General features: G+C 39.8%; 1 protein-coding gene across 5 annotated transcripts; it reads left to right on the top strand.

The window, feature by feature from the left end:
* The first annotated feature begins 769 nt into the window (after positions 1 to 769).
* LOC111326885 (allene oxide synthase-lipoxygenase protein) lies at positions 770 to 19,736 on the top strand. 5 transcript variants are annotated; one of them, XM_088752087.1, is made up of 16 exons: positions 770 to 901; positions 1,788 to 1,848; positions 3,494 to 3,778; positions 6,996 to 7,106; positions 7,451 to 7,530; positions 8,178 to 8,608; positions 8,914 to 9,102; positions 9,506 to 9,996; positions 11,519 to 11,791; positions 12,236 to 12,519; positions 14,062 to 14,262; positions 15,196 to 15,459; positions 16,024 to 16,225; positions 16,601 to 16,812; positions 17,313 to 17,660; positions 18,107 to 19,736. In XM_088752087.1, the coding sequence occupies exons 4-16, from the start codon at positions 7,019 to 7,021 to the stop codon at positions 18,284 to 18,286; spliced, it is 3,243 nt and encodes a 1,080-aa protein (XP_088608213.1). In that variant the 5' UTR covers positions 770 to 901; positions 1,788 to 1,848; positions 3,494 to 3,778; positions 6,996 to 7,018; the 3' UTR covers positions 18,287 to 19,736. The 5 variants fall into 5 exon arrangements, with proteins under 5 accessions (XP_088608213.1, XP_088608214.1, XP_088608217.1 ...); XM_088752088.1 differs by having other exon boundaries at positions 800 to 901; positions 1,751 to 1,848; XM_088752091.1 differs by lacking the exon at positions 1,788 to 1,848 and having other exon boundaries at positions 886 to 901.
* Positions 19,737 to 20,114: the final 378 nt, after the last annotated feature.

Genomic DNA, 20,114 nt, shown 5'->3' with positions numbered 1-20,114 from the left:
GAGGAAGTTCATTTAGTTTATCCAAGAATGTTTTCAGGTTTCTATGTTTAATGTTTAGTGGTACTATATTGGCGGAAAGAAGCAGTTGAAGAGAAAAAGGGTTCTGCCCGCGAGGACAACACCATTACCTGACCAAGACTCAAACCCTCACCTCAGTTTCTATTTGAACTTCGGCGGAGTTCGCAGGGTGAGATCATTTTATTCAAGTCTGCTACCTGTTGTTGCCTGTCCAAAAATACTCCAAAATTGCCACGCTCCTTCGATGTGGTCTTTGATAGAGGTTGTCAATGGATAAACGACCCAAACTGTTTGATATTGTGTCCCTTGCACACTTATGATAATACAGCTGGGATATCTGCACCCTAAAGGAAAGTTTCGACCGAAAACTTATCGCCAACTTTAACGGCTGGAATTACCAATGTCCGCTAGTTCTGTTTGCTTCTGTGAAACCGCGCACGTAAAAGGATACGGTGGTCCACGACTGATTTATCAAATCAACCAATCAGCCAGCACTGGACGCCGGGCATTGAAATTCACGAGACACTATCGCTCGCAGGATTATAAGGTATTGGACCACTGTGCGACGGTATACTCCAATTTGTTCTAAGTTTTCCACCGTAACAAACTAGTTTTCTCTAAAGATTTTATCAAAATGTTATTCAATTGTTCAAACAAAAATAACTCGATATATCGTGACGCAACTGGCATCGCTTCCTTGACTACGTCATAAATTATCCCCGGGGACGCTGACTTGACTCTTACGTTAGTAGTGACGTGATGCAGAATATGTAATCGCGCGCATAGTTTTACAATTATCGCGATGAACATCACAACGCACTTAAAACACGCATTTAACGTGTCAACCATTTAAGGCAATAGAGCGAACCCTGTGGAAACTAAGGTAGGTATACAAAGTTATGATTATACCACATATTGCCTATGAAATGTCAAATTTAAGGTTATTGATCTTACATAAGTGGTATCGAAGCTCTCTCCTTTAACGAGAACAGTTATGCTTAGCTTTTTCGAGCGAACTGCAGCCATCTCCTTTGTACGGGACAATGGTAGTTAGGGTGTCATCTCCCCCGTTTAAACTATTACAGTAAACATTCAATAACGAGTAATATCTTCCCTATGACACATTTTAGTCGAATACGATGAATCGCGCAGCGTGAAGCTACTCGTTCATGCGTATTGGTCACCTATTGGATTCACCATTAAGCACGACTTGAATTTTTTTTACAAAGATTGTGCGCATGGAAAAAATGTTGTACATTCATTCTTAGTTAGAGCTTATCTTTTCGTTCCCCAAATAACTTAATTAATGGGATTTTTTTTTTTCAACTAATAGGGGATACAACTAATAGAAGATAAAAGTCAGTTATTAGGCGAGAAACAAAATTAACAAGGGACAGGTTATACTAATAAAGTATTAAGGTTTCTCATTCAAAATGACGACACTTCTGTTGTAGATCGTGACGTTTGGATAGCGCAAAGCTGTTTGTTGATATTGGTCCCACACGTTAAAAAAGGGAAATTATTTCATACCATATATTTAACTTGCAAAGACGGTCATACATTAGCTCAATTCTTTTCTCAAGCATGGTTCTCGAAAACTGTTCACTTCTCGGAAAAGATATTATTTACGGACAAATACCTGAGCATTTTATTGCGCCAATAACAGGCTATTGCTCATATGGGTAAACTCGCTTAGAGATGGGTATCTGATGTATCAATAAATTTCGTGCAGAAGATGAAACTACAAGTTGCTTATACATACTCTACAGTCAACCTGAAGAATAGAAGAGTGAACGCGATGTGTTAAAATCAAAATACCCCACTTGAAAGGTAAGGCCGTTAAGAGAATAATAGATAATCAACAAACTTTCATAGTTTTGCCGAATGGCTTACGATAATATCTTATTTCCGATCGTTTTCCCATTACCTAAATAACTGACATAAACACATAGACAGAAAAATTCTTGTCAGCTCATAGGTTTTTATAATCCAACGATTGGATGATGTAATAAAGCTCTTGCTACCTGCGCTTTACTGTTCAGATTTTTGTTGATATTAATTGTTTTTACCTCATGAAAAATTCTTACACCATGGAATTTTTTTACGGTGTTTCCGGGTTACCCTTAGTTGGTCTTCTTCCGGTTGACGCCAAATAACGTCAGTAAAAAGCAAGTTTTTGAGCTGTTACTTTTAATTAAATCATACCTTTGATGTTAGCTGGATCGAATAATGCGTTTACTCTACTTTAATGATCCTGTAGAGCATAGAGCATGGAACTAATTGAACTTCACCGTAAGAATTTCCTTTTTTTTTGCATTTCTTTCGGAAGTTACTTTGATCTCTAAGTCGCACAATGAGTAAATTGTAGTTCCTGCCCCACACACGGTATCTTCCCCAGGAAACAGATGATGACTGCCCCACGGCCGGTAATTTCCCAGTGAAGAAACATCATAAACGGTGTTCACAAACCATATTTGGTAAAAAAAAAAAATAAATAAACACTGAATCGCTACGTGATTCTTGAAGGTTCCTCTCTTAACTTTTCACTCTTACCTCTCAAGTGTTTACTTCCCTGAAATGCCACTTTCAGTGACTGTTTCGACGATAAATTCTTTAACTATTACAAATTCAAATACGAAAACGCAGACACTAAACGTACTGTTTTTTGTCCGACCTCTTCGACTGCTGAACAATCGGGACTTTAATTTAGCAGTCAGGACGGCAACGCTACGGAAGACGTCGATTAAAATATGAGTTTCTACGTTTAGTTAGAATTTCGAAAATGGCTGCGTGTGTTTACCGTTTCATAGGGCGCCAGACCTCAAACTCAACATAACGCATAAAAGCAGCGTTGCGTTCCAAATGTAAATTAAAATAATTTGCCGTCTCGGTTTCGCTTCGCAGACGACGCAAATTTTGGTGATTTCACGTTGTTGTTTTGCAAAGGACGGCTAAGAAATGTACAATTTTAAAACGCACGTACTGGGCATTGTTCTGCCAATTAGATCTATTGTTTTTCCACGTTCTCGTTGCCGTCACCGTCGTGGTTTGCTTAAAGTCCCTAATAACTGACTCTGACACGACCGATTCAAGTATTAATTCTGGCATGCAGTGTTCTGTTCGGCCGTCCCAACAGACGGCGTCATTTAATGATCAAGCGCTCCCGCAACAGTGACAATACCATTGAACTTCGATGTTAGCAATTTTGGTGAAGAAAAAAAACACATTTGATATCTCGTGACGAACACAACATGAATTCTTCAAAGACGGCACCAAATCCCTTCGGCCACGCTGAATAGAGGTATCATCACCGGGAAGGGTTACTTCATCTCTGAACTTGTTTGTAAAGACGTGATTTCTAAGTCCTCACAGTGAAAATAGCTTAGTGCACTTATCGTTTAACAAATATTGACTAAACTACAATAATCGCTTCAGTGAACATTCACAAATGGGCTTCATTTTTCCTTTGTTTTAGTGAGTGACCTCGATAGCTTTAAATAACTCATCTTCAGAACAACGTCGAAGAGGAACGTCGATTAATTACCCGTCTTGAATTATTGGACGAGAATCACTAACTATAAATAAAGCCCCAGAACTCTTTTGGCGACGATGGGCCGGAAAGCTGAAAGCGTTATCAGTGTTTGACGTCATCGAGCTTACATAACAAACGACGCACGCGATAGACATAAGAAGGTGCTATAGCACTAATTTCACTGTCAGAACAGAAGCAGCTGTATAAATCGACACCGAGGCAACTGAGGTAGGAATGTACAACATTAATTAAGTCATAAATTGCATTAAAACTTAATCACAGTCGAGTCAGACAGCCATCCTTTAGCTTTCGTGTCAACTGCGGCCAAACGTATCTTTTCTGAAGCCTTGCTGACACGATAGATTGTATCGCGACGATGAAAGCTAGTGGTTTTTCTACTACGTTTCACCCTGGGCAGTTGTGATTCGATGGCGAGTCATCTAATTCTCATGAAATATTTTATTCGAATACATCACAATACATGGCAAGCTTGGTAAATGCTGATCGATGTGCTGATGCGTTCAGTTCATGCACCAATACACATGATGTTGCAGGGCCCAAAGCGTGACGGAAGTTTTTCACTTTCTCGCAAGAATATGGTAAACAATCAATCGATGATTTCTTGCGCCAGTAAAATTGACCTTATTTACAAGAAGTCTGAGCATACAAAGAAGTTGTTTATTTATGCGTCCCTATGGGGCTTTCGCTTCTTATATGATGAAATGAAACAATTAGCTGTCATAAATATGAACAAGAGTATTTATGGCAGCTAATTTATTTTGTCGGTCGACACATCAAAATTCTTCGAAAAATGCGAAGTGAGTTTATGTCACTGAAGAGTGGGTAAATGAAGCTGTCGAGGGAAAACCCTTGCCGTTAGATGTTTATCATTTAAAGAGAGAAATTAAGAGCTAATAAGTTCGTAAACTCGCGATTGTTCAAATACTTTTGTCCATCGTATTTGAAACAATCAACTTGGAAATGCCAAGCATTTCTTACAAATTTTAAATTATCTTGTAAGCGTGCTAAATGACTACAGATTGCACTGAAGAGAATGAAAGCTCTTTCCGCAGATTTATTTTTACCCTCACTAGCCTCGCAGCTATCCTCATATTACGTTAAAAATTTTCAACATTGTGACCTGCTGTTGCCTTTACGTGAGGACACAACGGAAACGCAAACATGATACGTGATTAAGAAAAGAGAGAGCCCTCTTAGGTGACACGAACCTTCATATCCGGCACAATGGAGAGGACGTAGCCTATGATGCTTTACATTAAAATTTTACAAGTCTTGCATCTTCAATCAAAGTTCAAATGGAGGATTTCAGTCTTGACTGAGTACCCTTTACACCCTTTATTTAGGATTCCACGCAACCCACGTACATCAAGTCACGCGCGTGATGCGCGGTTGGGCCTGGACAAAGATAAACATAATTAACAATTATTCCACGAGCGCGCGTTGGATATGAGATGATAGATAGCGAACGAGGCGCGTAGCGCCGAGTCGGCTATAATCATTTCATATCCAACAAGGGCGAGTGGAATAATTGTTTTATTAAAAAAAGAAAAACACCCCCAAGATATTAAACAAATCTTCTCGACTTTATTTTGTAAGAAGAAACCGGATGTTACAGTGTACAGATATTAGATTATGGTATATTGGCTTTTATTATCCAACTACACCTAGACGAGTACGAATAACGCCATAGACGAGTACAAATATCGCGCGGTATTTGTACTCGTCTATTGTAGTACCGGTTAAACTGGTTTTCTCGCATCGCGCGAGCGAAGAATTGGATTGTAGTTACGGAAAAAAAAAGTGGCGGACAATTTCAATCATATTTCCGACGACGAAGAGTCAGCATGGCTGGCAAATATAGATCCAAGTTCATTTGATGAATCGAACGAAGAAAAACAGCTTGACGACCAGAAAATTTCTTCATTTAATGAAGAAAATAGAAACAGCAACACAACAACGCGCCCGCTTCGCATACTTCTGTCACGCACTCCCCGTAAATGAATATCCGCGAAATTCGCCCGCAGAAAAAACAGTTTGGCGTGTACAGATATTAGATTATGGTATATTGGCTTTTATTATCCAACTACACCTAGACGAGTACGAATAACGCCATAGACGAGTACAAATATCGCGCGGTATTTGTACTCGTCTATTGTAGTACCGGTTAAACTGTATTTTGACGAGTACGTATTTTGACGAGCCCGTAGGGCTCGTCAAAATACGACACAACTCGTAAAAATACTCAGCGATACTACACAACAAAACGTCTAATAAGATACATTTATTACACGACTCGGACAGTCAGAGGGCCAATAACTAAAATCAACCGATCAAAATGCTCTATTTCTGGTCAATATTCTCTCAGTATTGGACCGGGCACTGTTCCGAATGGTCCCGAACGATACCGCACTTGTGTCCCTTTGAACTTCAGTCGTATAATTATCTCTTATTAACCAAGCTTGCTCGGACCGTACTGAAAAAATATCGGCTCTCGGTCTTTTTTGTACGGACCTCGATGCGCTCGGTCCGTACTGTCAAGACCTCGGGCCGATATTCTCCCAGTACGGCCCTCGCGCTTGGTTAATAAGATATTTAACAATTATTCCACGAGCGCGCGTTGGATATGAGATGATAGCCAACGAGACGCGTAGCGCCGAGTTGGCTATAATCATCTCATATCCAACAAGCGCAAGGGAATAATTGTTTTATTAAAAACGTTAAGTTAAATTATTAAATTTTATTAAATTTTATTAAATTTTAAGCTCCCTTTTTAATTTTAAGCTGACACGTACGCTTCCCATATTTGTAGATTATGGTATATTGGCTAATATACCTTAATGGCTGAGCCAATAAAAAGTCTTGAATTGCATTATCCAATGTTCTAGTTTTTAATAAATATATACCATAATGGCTAAGCCCATGAAAAGTCTTGAATTGCATTATCGTGGAAAATCGTTAGGTCAAAGGCCGAATGCTACTTGATTGATATTAACAACATGAATTAGGTTTGGGACTTCGGCTTAGGTTGATGTTAAAATTGAAGTTCAGGCTCGAGAGATTTTATCGAAAGAATCCTTAACCTGTTTCAAGTTGTCCTTATCGTTTTCCCGTACTCCATTCATTCCCTGTACCGTTCCTAATTTTCCGTTTTCCACTGCCCCTGTTGCTCTCCGGTTCATAGTTTCCAGTTCCTCTCCTACAGCTCTTCGTTCCACGATACTATTTTCTCAATTTCGTTTCATTCTCCCAGTTTTCGGCGACTTCTCTCGAAAAAAAACCTTTCGAAAATTTTAAAACTAATGGTCATGTCTATCCTGGCTAAGGCAGCGTTTTCTTTTTCAAATTTATCCGGACATTAGATACGTGAAGGATTTTTCCAGGTAGAGACCGTTTTCATTGCTTTTGTCTTTTCTTTTTCTTTCAGTATCTTTAATTTGCGGCTAAAAGATGGGAGGAACAAATTCAAAGAAATTAAAAGTGTTACCCGGTTTCACAAAAAAATCAATTGTTGGAAGCAGAGAAGAACTTGCCGACTGTGAGTACAATTAAGTCACTTACCCCAAATATAGAACTTTTAAAAGTAATCAATTAAGCTGATAGTTTGTCTGTGTTTATGGACGGGAGAGAAGTATGTAGTCTTTTAAAACAGCGGGTCTTCTTGCTTCAGGCTCGTCCATACTGGTGGTCAGGGGGTCTCTGTCTTTCCAACCACCGTAAGAATCGGAAGAGAGACTTGGCACAATCCTGAAAAAGCGATCAAATTTATGGACTTAGAAAAATGTTTGTGAGTCGACGAGAATGATGAATATTCCAGCGACCTCTAGGAGCAGAGAATGTGAGAGGTTAAGTTCATAATGACTTTATGTTTTGAATCCTCAGGGGAAAATATGGGATTTAAACTTTACCGAGAAAGACTGGGAGATGAGTTATATTTCAAGAAAATGAAAGAGGCCGACGAGGTATGTCTATTTCTGATGAATTAAAGGTGAACCCTCAGGTGAACCCACCAGGGTAGTAACCCAGTAAAACAAACTGAAATGTTGGGACGCCTTGATAAAAAAAAAATCTTCAAAAGCCAATAGGTGCAGTCTGCCTCTTTGTAATCTGTGACATTAACTGAAATGGCCCTGCTCCGTCGCTGATAGGTTGGCTTGCATGGCACCTGCCGACCACGAGCTTCTTGTTTGAGCCGAGGCCGCTCTCTCAAAATCAAAAGTTCGACTTTTTTCGGATTTTTCTTACGTAAAAGCGTATTCTAGAACGAGGAGTTTGGGCGGTGTTGGCTTAAAGTAGATCAGGTGTTGGCCTAAGGTGTAACAAAACTAAAGGAAATGAAAAATTAACAAGAGAACGGCAAACAGGGGCAAATAAACTAAAGAAAATAATAATTTTTCTTGAGAAAGATATCCAAGAGATATGCCCGTGCAGCATGTGACCTCTTGAAAATCAAGCTATCAGCGTTAATCAACAGACTATAATCTGTTGCGTTAATTTATTTGCAGACTGCTTCCTCACAGAAGACAAAGGGCTGTTTCTTTAGTATTATACGGCAATAAATCGCAACTTTTATTGATCAATTTATTGTTTCCGTATTTGTTTTTTTTAGCCTCCACCTGAACCCGGGCCCCTCAGTGCATCACAAATGGCTCGATACGTAAAAAAGTACAAGACCCGTTTCGCCTTAAAAACTCTTATTACTCGTCAACGTGGGACCCACGCTAAAGGTGTTGGAGCCATAGGGACAGCAACAGTGGTTGACAATCCACTTCTTCCCGAACACGAATTCTTCAAAGTAGGGCACGTATTCCCAGTCCGCCTCCGCCACTCCAATCTTGTGCGTACGGATGACACTCAATTGGATGTAAGGGCGGTGTCTCTGAAGTTTGCTGACGATGACTTCGACTCGCCGTTTGATTTAATGATGCATACGGGCGAAGAGGCTGCTTTTTGGAACATTGTTAGCTTTGATAGAATGTTAACAGGATTGTCTGGGGGTCCAAAGGCATTCAAAGCTTTCTGCTTGGAGGACCCGTGGCAGTAAGTCCATAAGCTTTCTTTTTTAATTGAATTACATATTAGACAGAGAATGCTTGGAGCTTTTTTTTTTTTATCCTAATTCTATTTTTATTTTCTAACATTTTTAGAGTAGAAAATATTGATTTTGATACGATATAAAATCAGGGGACAAGTTATCAATTTGAAGGGAGAGTGAAAACGAAATTATGCTTACTCAAACGTGCAGAAAAAGTCGGACTGCGCTCTACAAAATTTACACGATTCCTTCAGGTATTAACTCTCGAAATCGTATCTGATTAGCTGATAACTTTGCCTCTCTATCTCAGCTTCCACTTAGCCATAGCAGTTTTCCGACGAGCTCCTGATTCATTTACTGACCAGCGGTATTACTCATGGATGGCGTTTGAGTACAAAGCGAAAGATGGTGTACCACGTTACGCAAAATTTCGCCTCGTTCCCGCTGATGGCAGGGAAGAGACTGGTTTGATGACAGAATACGACCAAAGGAAACCATGGTAATTTTTTTTTTCTTTTTTTGTATCTTACAATTTCCTTTAGTGGTCGTGCATGGATATGACCATTGCTTGACAGTTTCAGATGGCAGTGACACCAGCCGAGTTGAGCGATGCTGTGTGTCCAACAACAACAACAACTATCCCCAGCCCGATTTACCGATGACAGATATATACTAACATTTTTTCTTAAAACAATCAGAGATATTGCTGATGGGTTTGCTTAGAAGTGCAAACGCTCAGACAAAGCATCAGAGAAATTAAGTGAATAACTGGGACTTGTTTCGTTGTTTCGATGGCCTTTTGGTCTGTTTGCCTCTTGTACTCTTGGTCTGTTGATCATTTGGTGAGAAATAAAGATAAATTCTTCACGAGAAAGCACACGATTAATCTTCTTTTATTTCAGGGTGGCTGCCAGATGGGAAGACGAAAAGCGACCCGAGAGTTACTTAGTCCCAGAATTCATGAATCAGATTGCTAAAGGGGAAGTAAATTACAAGCTTCAAATACAACTGCACGAAATAAAACCGGATGATTCACATCTAATTTTGCACGCTGCCAGAGCGTGGGATGGAAAAACACATCCCTGGTTGGACCTTGCTGATGTCACTCTTACGTCATTGTTGCCAATACAGATAGCAGAGCGCACTCGTTATTCATTGGAGCATCGTCCCCTATCGCTTGGCATTCCTCCTGCTAACACAATTTACGACTTCAATTCCATTGCTTATTTGAGGTCTAAAATTTATCCCACATCGAACATGATGAGTTCAAGCAAGCCTCGTAAAAAAGTATCGAGAGAACAGTTGCTATCCGAAATGAGTTATTGTATCAAGGTGAAAACTGGAAACCGTAAGGGAGCAGGAACTGACGCGAAAGTTAATCTGACTATTACAGGTAAGCCTTTCCAAATTGTTAAAAAGATCTTTGATGTACATGATGGTAGCTTTACGTTTTCCGTCGCATCGCAAGCACAAGTGCAACCAAAACATTACTTCTGAATCCTTTTTTTTTTTAGCCATGAAATATATATGCATATGTGCTCAATAGCATAAGAACACGCAAGTTAAAATACAGGACAATTTAAATCTCTCGTCTTTCAACCTCACGGAACTTCCTCAGTGTTGCTGGTCTGGGTGATTTTAAAATACCTTAGCACTTGTCTGTGGGTGGCTTGGGAAGCTACGATTGATAGCATGGCGGCCCTAATTGTTTGCAAAGTAGTCTTAAGCATGACTCTTCATCAAAATTCCTCTTCTCTTTAGTCTTATATTCAGAAGCTCATTATGCGTAATGTCTGATAACACTATAGGAGGGTCTCAATAGGGGAGGGGGTCACGTTGACGGTTAAAAGTAAGCCCTTTCGACGTTTGACGATTAGATTTTAAGTCATTTGACAGTTGACGGTTAATCTTTTGGAATATCGTTTGTAAAACAAACTAAACGCGCGATTTGGCCGTAATTTTTCATTTCACGCGTTTGTAAAGAACCGTTAATTTATAACACCGATTATTAATAAGTGACTAACGTTTTACGACACCGGAAGTATTTCTACACCGGAAGTCAGCTCTGTCGCTGACCAGTTTTACTCGCGACTAGAAGTTAAAGTAAGTAAGTAAAGTCTGTTTACGAGCCTAGTGGCCCATTAGGCCGGTGCTTAACTCCTGTTTCTGTAGCATGAAGCGACTAGGAGTATTTCTACTCCCCCCTGGATGGGATTCCAGTCCATTGCAGGGTTACCCCCAGCATTAAATTGCCGGTACCCATTTATACACCTGGGTGAAGAGAGGCACTGTGAGAGTAAAGTGTCTTGCCTAAGAACACAACACAATGTCCCGGCCGGGGCTCGAACCCGGACCATTCGATCCAGAGTCCAGCGCACCAACCATGAGGCCACCGCGCCTCCAAAGAAGTTAAAAGACTTACATGTAAATATATTTTTGTGATATATCAAAATTTTCATTTATAAACAACAGAACTTGACCCCAATTAAGGCAATCTTTTAGTTATTAATTAAGGATATCTGAGACATTGGCTTGCTTATTTGACGATTGACGATAAAAATATTGCGTTTTTGACGGCTGACGGTTAATATTTTGACCATTTAATGGTTGACGGTTAACCCCATTGAGACCCCTACTACAGCTGAAAGGATTTTACACGGGCGTATCACCGTTAGGCGTTGACCGTTATTGATATGAGTTGTGTCAAACAACGTACGAAGTTGCCTTACGGTTTTTTTCTTTAATTTAAATGTCAGTGTAATGTCCTTATACCAGGACATTCTGAGTCGTCGTGGTCAAAGACGAGTCAGTTTACTTCGGGCAGGTTATTTTAGCTTCTTCACATCTTAAGTGTTCTTAGAAAAAAAAAAAGGTCACATTGAAGTGCTTGAGCTAAAGAACAAATTTGTTTCTAGGGACTAAGGGAAGAACACAACCAGTTACTTTGGAAAAATGGTATCGCAATAACTTTCAGAAAGGACAGGAAGATACATATGTCATCAATGCAGAGGATGTTGGCGAGCCTCTGATCATAAAACTGGAGAATAACGAGGGTGTCGGGTTCCACCGCTCCAGTGATTGGTTCGTTGACAAGGTTGAGATCAGTTGCAGCTCAAACAATCAAACAGTTTACGAATTTCCTTGCTACGGATGGGTACAACAAGAGGCAGTTTTCTTTGAAGGGAAAGGTAGGTAAAACAGTACTTTCTTCTGCATAAGTGTCACACGATTGAGCAGTAAATTTAAAGCGGTCCTATGCTTATGGTCAGAATTAAAAGAATTTGGGCGGAAAAAGGTAAATAACCAAACCTCTTAAGGTCGTTTGGGTCCTTGTTAGTGGAAAGTTGTTGTATAAAAGTACTTTTGTAACGACAATGATAGTGTTGCAATTGCACTTGTTTCACTTTACATTTACAACGTATACTACAACTTAATTGAGTGTCCCATTAGACCGGTGAGCTTGTGTAGTTTTCTTTTTTGTAGTTTCAAAATAGCTAGATAGTCCACACGAGGAAGCCAAAAAAGAGCTATGCGGGCACGGATTGCTATCAATGATTTCGACTCATCCCGCTTTTTTTTTTTTCTCTCGTGAGACAATTTAACTCTCATGATGTGTAATTTTGTGCTTTCAGCAAAGTTGATAACAGATGAACAACATGAGGTACTGAAAAAGCAACGACGCTTAGAGGTTCAAAAGCGGTTAGAAATCTACCAGTGGGGAGATGATCCCAATTTTGACGGATTTCCAGGATTTATTAAATCCGAGAGCGTGAGGACACTTCCAAAAGACGTACGATTTACAGAAGAAGCAATCGATGATCTTTACCAGGCCAAGCGAAAAGCGTTAATCAACCTAGGGCTGGTCAAATTGCTGAACATGCTTGAGTCTTGGGAAGATTTTCACGATTACAAGAAGGTAACAATTAACACTACGGTCCTTACGCAATGAAATGCATTTTCAACCTGCCAAATGCAAAAATGTGCGCATATCTAGGAAACGTGTAAGCTAACCACGTACTTACAGTTTACATGGAATTGACCTGGATGTGGTTAAATCTGAAAAGGATCTTGGGGTTATGATTGTCAAGGATACCTCTTCGAAGGAGCACATAGTTACGATTGTTGCTAAGGCAAATAGGATGTTGGGTTTCCTAAAGAGAAATTGCGCGGGTCTGGTCGATAGTAATGCTCTTCTGCGCCTTTACTGCTCATTAGTACGCTCCCATTTATGTTATTGCTCGCAAGTTTGGGCCCCTCAGTCTGCTATAAATCAGTCAATCCTTATCGAGCAGCAGGTACAGTGAAGAGCCACGCGTTTTATTGTAGGTAGAAATAGTCATCTGTGTTACAAAGATCGTCTGATTAAACTAAATTTACTTCCGCTAAATTATTGGTTAGAATATCTCGATTTAGTTTTTTTTTGGAAGTCCTTGAAAGGAGACGTAATTTTTACACGACACTTTGATGAATATTTTTCCTTTCTAAGGGGGTGCTCTCACCGAACTAGCTCTGAACTTTATCTTGATTTTTTTACCTCATGGTATGACGTAAGATTAAACACTTTTTCTCCCCCTCCCCGACAAGTTTCCCTGTTCCAAGTCATGGTGAACGTATATTTGGGGGGGGTACAAAGGTGAGAATATGCCGAACTACTTGGACATATTCAAAATGGCGTCCTGTCCCTTAAAGCGTGATGGTTTTTTTTATTCCAAACTTGATCAAAACATACCTTTGTGGAGCCAAAAATGGAAAGGAAATATGCTACAGAATACTCGATTTCAGAGAAATGGGCGCCTGAGTCCTAAAAGTGACGATAACATGAACGATTCGTGCGTGAAGACCCAAACACTGCGAATATGAAGTGAGCTTAAGCTCACTGCAAATTAGTAAGCGTGAAACTTCGTTGATTTTATCTCGTAGCTGCCGGTATCTTAACTAATTCCTCACACATTAGCAATTTAAGACAATTTTTCTCCATCAAAACGCTTACAAGCACAATAATTGTGCCAGCACGTGTTTCCCACGATTAAAATATCTTTCCAAAGTTAAGAAAGCCAGATCGCAGTTAGGTCAAGGGCGCCAAAAATTCATACCATGAGGTTGCTCTAAGGAGCCTTTGACTCTTCAACAGAATTACCATTTTGGTAATGATGACATTAGCTACTTCCATGGACTTCTTTAAGCGCAAGCTCAAATCTTTTTTCTTCTGGCGTCTGCATTATGTTTTTGGTGGGAATAATATTCGCTAATACAACATTATTTATCCAAAATGCAGAAGAGTGATTATAAAAAACGCATGTTCTTGTTAAGATGCTTTTATCTAATCATGTATGTGTTTTGTTTTTTTAGGTTTATGGGGTTGGGTAAGGTGGTTGAACCTTGTAGGGGATGCTACAGAAACACAATTTCACATCTTGGATATGCTCCTTTTCAAATGCTAACAAACAGTACTTTGCAGGCGTTCGTCTCTTTTGTTGGAGAGGTCCCTCTGGCCTCTAAGCGCTGGCAGGATGACCGTTTCTATGGAGCACAGTTCCTGAATGGATGCAATCCCGACACGATCAAACGATGCTCAAAGCTTCCCTCCAACTTTCCCGTGACACAGGAATTGGTTGGCAATCTCCTGGATGAAGGTGATACACTGAAAAAGGCAATAAAGGTGCGGATCTCTAGTGTTTACTGAGTAACAAATTTGGTCATTAGTGCCAAATCTCCTAGTAAATGTCAAGAACTCAAGAACTGTGAGGGAGAAAAAAAACCATAAACGTCGATAACATGCACAAGCAGTTTTCAATTGTTGACACTGTGATTAATACTCAGTTGAAAATCGGAAAACCAAAGTAATCCCGGCGACCAATCAGACGTGAGTAATCAAGTTACAATTGTTTTTAGTTTTGCATCTGATTGGTTGAAAGGATGGTGCGAGTCTTCTAGACCAATCACAGAGTAAGGTTAAGTAAAACCAAAGAAATCACAGATTACTTTCGACACTCAAATGGAAATTGTTCTATGACCAAGGTCTTTCCCTGTCGTGAAAAATTTAATTTTCGTGGCGTCCGAAACGTTTTTCAGACAATCCGGAACAGAGAAAACAAATTAAATTATATGCTTTAATGGATGTTCTAGGAACATTTTTCACCCAGCTTGCAATTTACCAGAAACTGTTCTTTTTCCAGAGATGAGCAATTGCTTTCGGAGCAAAATGTCGGCAACAAGAGTTGATTATATGTCTTATGTTTAGTGATGCAGTTGTATATACGAGTTTTAAGTGGCTGTCTTTTTCTGGAAATGTTATTAATTTATGTTTAAGCTTTATTTGTACTCTATCACCACTGCTGTACCTCTAATTCTCGCCCGCCTCGACTAGCTCCTGCTATTTGCGGGCGTGAACGGTCTCCATGAACATGAAAGTGTAAATTAGATCAATGATAATTAGATTAATTAGATTAATTTGTAATTTGTAATTTTCTTATTAAGCTTTCTTTCTTATTAAGCTTCAATAAACTTCTTTCTTTCTTTTCTTCCTAAAAAAAAAAAAGAAAAAGATTATATAGAAGCTTATATAAACGTTTTATCACTGTAATATTTTCAGGATGGCCGTGTGTACATGGTAGATTATGAGATTCTTGATGACATTCCACATTATGGCCAGAACGATATGAACCTAGAAAGGCGCTACACGTCTGCATCTTTAGGCTTGTTCTATGTTAGAGGCAGTGGTGACGTAGTACCTATAGCAATTCAGTTCCATCAAGAGCCAAGCGAGACCAACCCGATCTGGACCCCAAATGACTCTGAGCTGGACTGGACCTACGCCAAAATGTGGCTTCGCAATGCTGACTCACAGTGGCATCAAGTAAGTCTTAAAATTTAAGGTAATTTGGTTTCATCAACTAAGTTGATAATGTATATTGACCACCATAAAGAGTTTAAAAGCTGACGTTTCGAGGGTTAGCCCTTCATTAGAGCTCATGGACGGAGGGCTAACGCTCGAAACGTCAGCTTTTAACTCTTTACGGTGGCTAATTTATCAACTTACGTATGATGCACGATCCTCGCAGTAGATAGCGCTATTTAAGCAATAGCGAAAATCAGACCTGAAAAAAATCAGGCCTGTACGGGACTCGAACCACTGACCTCTGCGATACTAGTGCAGCGCTCCACCAATTGAGCTAACAAGCCAACTGGGAGCAGGCCGTTAAGTTGATTCGACTTAGTTGATAAAACCAAATTACCTTGTTACCCCCACCGACACAGCGCCACAGTTTCTTTACAAACTTACCCCCTTTGAAATTTGAGTCCTTTATTTCGAAGCTTTGCAGGTCAGTATTACCTTTTTTAAAGAATCGATATTTCATCCCTAGGGTATTGCCTTCATTATTTCTGATAGAATTTGACCGACTTCTCTTCGCATTAACAGATGATCACCCATCTTCTTCGTACTCATCTTTTCATGGAGCCTGTTGCCCTCGCCAGCAGGAGACAATTACCAGCACTCCATCCCTTGTGGAAATTATTGTCCCCTCACGTAAGAGGAGTTCTGGCTATCAACACGCTCGGACGAGAAAGACTTATTCCTGCTGGAGGTGTGGCGGACAACACGCTCAGCCTGGGAGGCGGAGGTCAGGCGAATGAAGTGTACATTTTAAAAACAATTTAGGATCTATTAGCCTTCGACGGTGTTCGTAGAACCAAGACTAGCGCAGTAAAGTAAATCAATGAAACGTTACATTTAAATCGTAATATTATAGGGTTGAACACCCAAATTGAAGGGAGTTAGACCATTGGATTTTCGGTATGTCGCTCAAAGTTTTTACCACGTTACGTCTGGTCCTAAATGTTGCCTTAATGGCATACAAAAGAATGGCGGCCGAAGACTTAAGTGAGCGCGGTGTATGATTACAAGTTTTACTTTATAAACGTGGATAATGCTAGTCTTTGGCTTAAGAAATTTAAAGATTATTTATTTACGGTACTTGGCGTTTTCTTTTCCTCAGGTCATATAGCTCTTATGAAGAAGTATTACAAAACCTTAAGCTGGTCATCGTATGACCTTCCCAAAGTGTTAAAAGAAAGAGGGGTTCTTGATGCAAATAAGCTGCCTGGCTTTTATTATCGAGACGACGCCTTACGACTGTGGCAGGCCATCAGCGATTTCGCAAAGGACATTCTATCAATTTACTACCATTCTGATGATGACATTCAAAAGGCAAGTATTTTGTTTGAATGACATCCTTTCCTTATGAGGGTAAAAAAGAGCGTTCACAGGAATTCTCTTTGTATTCCAATGGTGACTTCCGCACAGGTTGTCAAAACGTCAGTCACCACCACCGATAATAGTCCTTCTCAGGACTACACCCACCTGGACGATTGCACCACACTTGCACATGTTACCCCCCGGTTCAAACCATTTACTGTATAATGTTGTTCCTGTTTGTCGATAGGTGAAACCCTGGACGTAGCTATCATTCATATATACTTAAGCATTTTTCTTAAAACTACATGCCAACATATCTAATCAAGCACTAAGACGGCCCTGAACTAATCGTGCACCTGAGAGTAGTCGCTTGTTGGATGTAGTTTGTTAGTGAATCCTCAGCCATTGATTTTCAGTGAATATATCTTACAGCCTTTGATATGCGAAAGCAAGGATTCCGCCAACTCTTTCAACCAGGTCTTTTGAAAAAACGATTTATCAACTCTCCACAGGACACAGAGCTCCAAGCGTGGACTCTGGATCTCCACAACAATGGCTATCCTGTCCGAGACGGAGAAAACTGTCATGGCTTCCCGTCATCAGTAAAAAGCATCCAAGAGCTGACACATCTTCTGACCATAATAATCTTCACGTGCTCGTGTCAACACGCGGCTGTGAACTTTTCACAAATGGACACTTTTGGTTTCCCGCCAAATGCTCCCGCTCTGATGCGACAACCGCCTCCCACAAAGAAGGGAGCTGTGAGCATAAAAGACGTCATGAAATGTTTACCAACCAAGCATCAGGCAGGAGTAACCATAGCAACAGTGTATGATTTGACACGTATCTTTCCAGACGAGGTGATTTTAATTTAAGTCATTCTGATTCAAAATATGACCAGGGGTGGTGGGGAAGATTGCCAAATTGATCAAAATGTAGGATATGTAAGTATAAATCATTGTGAATGGTTCTGGTTATAAGTTTAATTCAAGTTTGAACTCGTGACACACAGTTACCGGAGACTTTCCAGGTTTCGGTAGCTTCAAGAAACATTTGAGAGTGGCTACTAGACCTGGATTGGATGCGCCTAGTCACCCAAAGGTCGCCCCTTGCATTTTATCAGGTTTGACTTACAGTTCACGACCCCTGTTACTCGTCTGCCTTCCTGGTCGGAGGGAGACGTTGTATTTGAGAAGTATGTTTTTCCTGACAAATCGACCTCTTCATCGGACTAAGCCGGCGTGCTGACTAATGGGTAACTCCTTATCCGTTTAGTTACTGAAATTTGTATCTTTTTTTCTCGAAGCGTTTCCTTGGTGACTACACAGACGGCCTATTCACTGACAACGCTGCTTTAGAGGCCATTCTACGCTTTCAAGGAAAGCTCAACGAGATCTCCAGCGAAATAAAGGAACGAAATAAGCAGCTAGAGGTTCCTTACGAATATCTGCTACCAGAGAGAACACCGAACAGTATAGCCATATAGAAAACTCACAGAAGAGAACAGAAAAGACAGGGCACGCGTCGAAAGAACGACTACCTACATCAAGGAAGAACGCATACTAAAATGTAGTTATCATTCAAGGGTTAATCTACATTTATATCCATAGCCAGATAGGGACATATGACACAAAGTTTACACTTCTTTTATTATAGAAAATTCAAATGTAAAACAACGGATAAGCTTAGTGAAAGAATATTAGGCAGTCTTTTTGGTGATTTTAGTGACATTGTCTACTGCCCTTTTTGGTTATTTTCATCATTTCATCAGTATTTGTAAAATACTCTATATCGTTTAGGCAATTATTTTAAGGATCATAATACACCAAAGAACCCAAGTATAACCATTCCAAATCAAACTGATCATAGTAATTAGGCATCATCGTTTGTCTCACAATTTTATCACTTCTAAATCAGATTGCAACGCTTTAAGTGTCCCTTTCTGAGAAAGTGTTCCAGGAGCCAAAAGTGGTGGTCAACCAATTTGGCTAAAACTTGGCACAAAAGTTGATTGTGATAAAATATTTCAAAAGCCACTTTGGCTCACTTCTCTGACTGTTTGTTCTGGAGTTTCAGGGGGGGTCCCATTTGTGGCCTATGGAGCACCAAAAATTCATTCTTCTAGGTGGCATTTTGAAAGTGCTATAAAACTCCATTGGTAAATTGTGCTGCCAAATGAATTTGACCATGGACTCTACTATAGTTTAGCTTTTATTTCATAAATGTAACTTTGTTCTCAAGCGATTAGACAGAGAGGGGCCTGGGGCTAAAGTTAGGTCAAATTTGAGGTAAAAATCACTACCAAAAATTGCCATTTTTCAAAAACCATAACATTCACCTGCCTTCTTGCATAATTTTCACACCAAATCCAATATGTACTTTAGTGACCTGTTTATCAAAATCAGTTGAGAAAAATTTGGCTTATTAAGGTTTGTTAAGTTTTTGGCACAAACTCTCCATGCCCCTCTAAGGCCAAGCAATATGGAATTTTGAGCATAATTCATGCTATAAACAGACCAAAGTCTTGACATAAAGCCTTTATTTTGTATTTGGTGAGTGAAAATTAACATTAAAGCCAAATCAGTGTCATTATCTTGAAATACCTCGACTCATAGCTTATAATTACTCTGAGAAGACCTCTGATTAGGACTGCAAACAACCAGCGGTTTAGCAAAATAAAAGTAATTTTTTTCCGATGAAAACCTTGTACCCATCATAGAGCAAAAATGATGATATTCTGACCTAGATATGGCAATATTTTTTAAAGATGCTTGAATTTTCTCTGATCTATGTTTGTTAGGCCATATTTCGATACATATTATACTCCAAGCATGCAAAGTCTCTAAATTTTGTCAGGCCGTTTTTAATTGAAAATAATGTGACCTTAACCAGGCCTTAACCCTTAAGCTCAGAATAAAACGATTATTAAAAGATGATTTACGCTTGACCTTTGTGCGGGGGACTTTACCAGACTGCCAGTGGCAGTTTACAATCAACAAAAGCGAATTTTTTTTTTAACAGACGCCCCGTCCCCCCCAATTCCCAGTAAACAGGCCAGACCACATTACAGTAATCTCGTGATGTGGGTTCTTTAACGTCCCCTGTCCAATCAAATTATCTAATTAATAGATGCAGGAGACGGGACACACGGTTTATAAAGCACACACCTCCACTGTGAATTGTTCGATTTCGACAGAAGCGGTTCTTGCCTTTAGATCCTTGCTATCGTTTTGTTTTTCCCCTTCGGAGATACACTGTCGAAACGTTAAAGGAAAGACAAGCTGTTTAAAAACTTTAAAAGACAGACCATAGAG

The sequence above is a fragment of the Stylophora pistillata genome, chromosome 3, assembly GCF_964205215.1.
Source record: "Stylophora pistillata chromosome 3, jaStyPist1.2, whole genome shotgun sequence".
In the NCBI taxonomy this organism is placed as follows: Eukaryota; Metazoa; Cnidaria; class Anthozoa; order Scleractinia; family Pocilloporidae; genus Stylophora; species Stylophora pistillata.
This window is presented reverse-complemented; position numbering and strand designations above follow the sequence as displayed.

Coding starts and splice junctions, on each gene's coding strand:
- LOC111326885 (XM_088752087.1), top strand. CDS start 7,019: ATGGGAGGAACAAATTCAAAGAAATTAAAAGTGTTACCCGGTTTCACA. Junction 9,103..9,505: donor TACGACCAAAGGAAACCATG/GTAATTTTTTTT, acceptor CTTTTATTTCAG/GGTGGCTGCCAGATGGGAAG. Junction 14,263..15,195: donor CACTGAAAAAGGCAATAAAG/GTGCGGATCTCT, acceptor TAATATTTTCAG/GATGGCCGTGTGTACATGGT.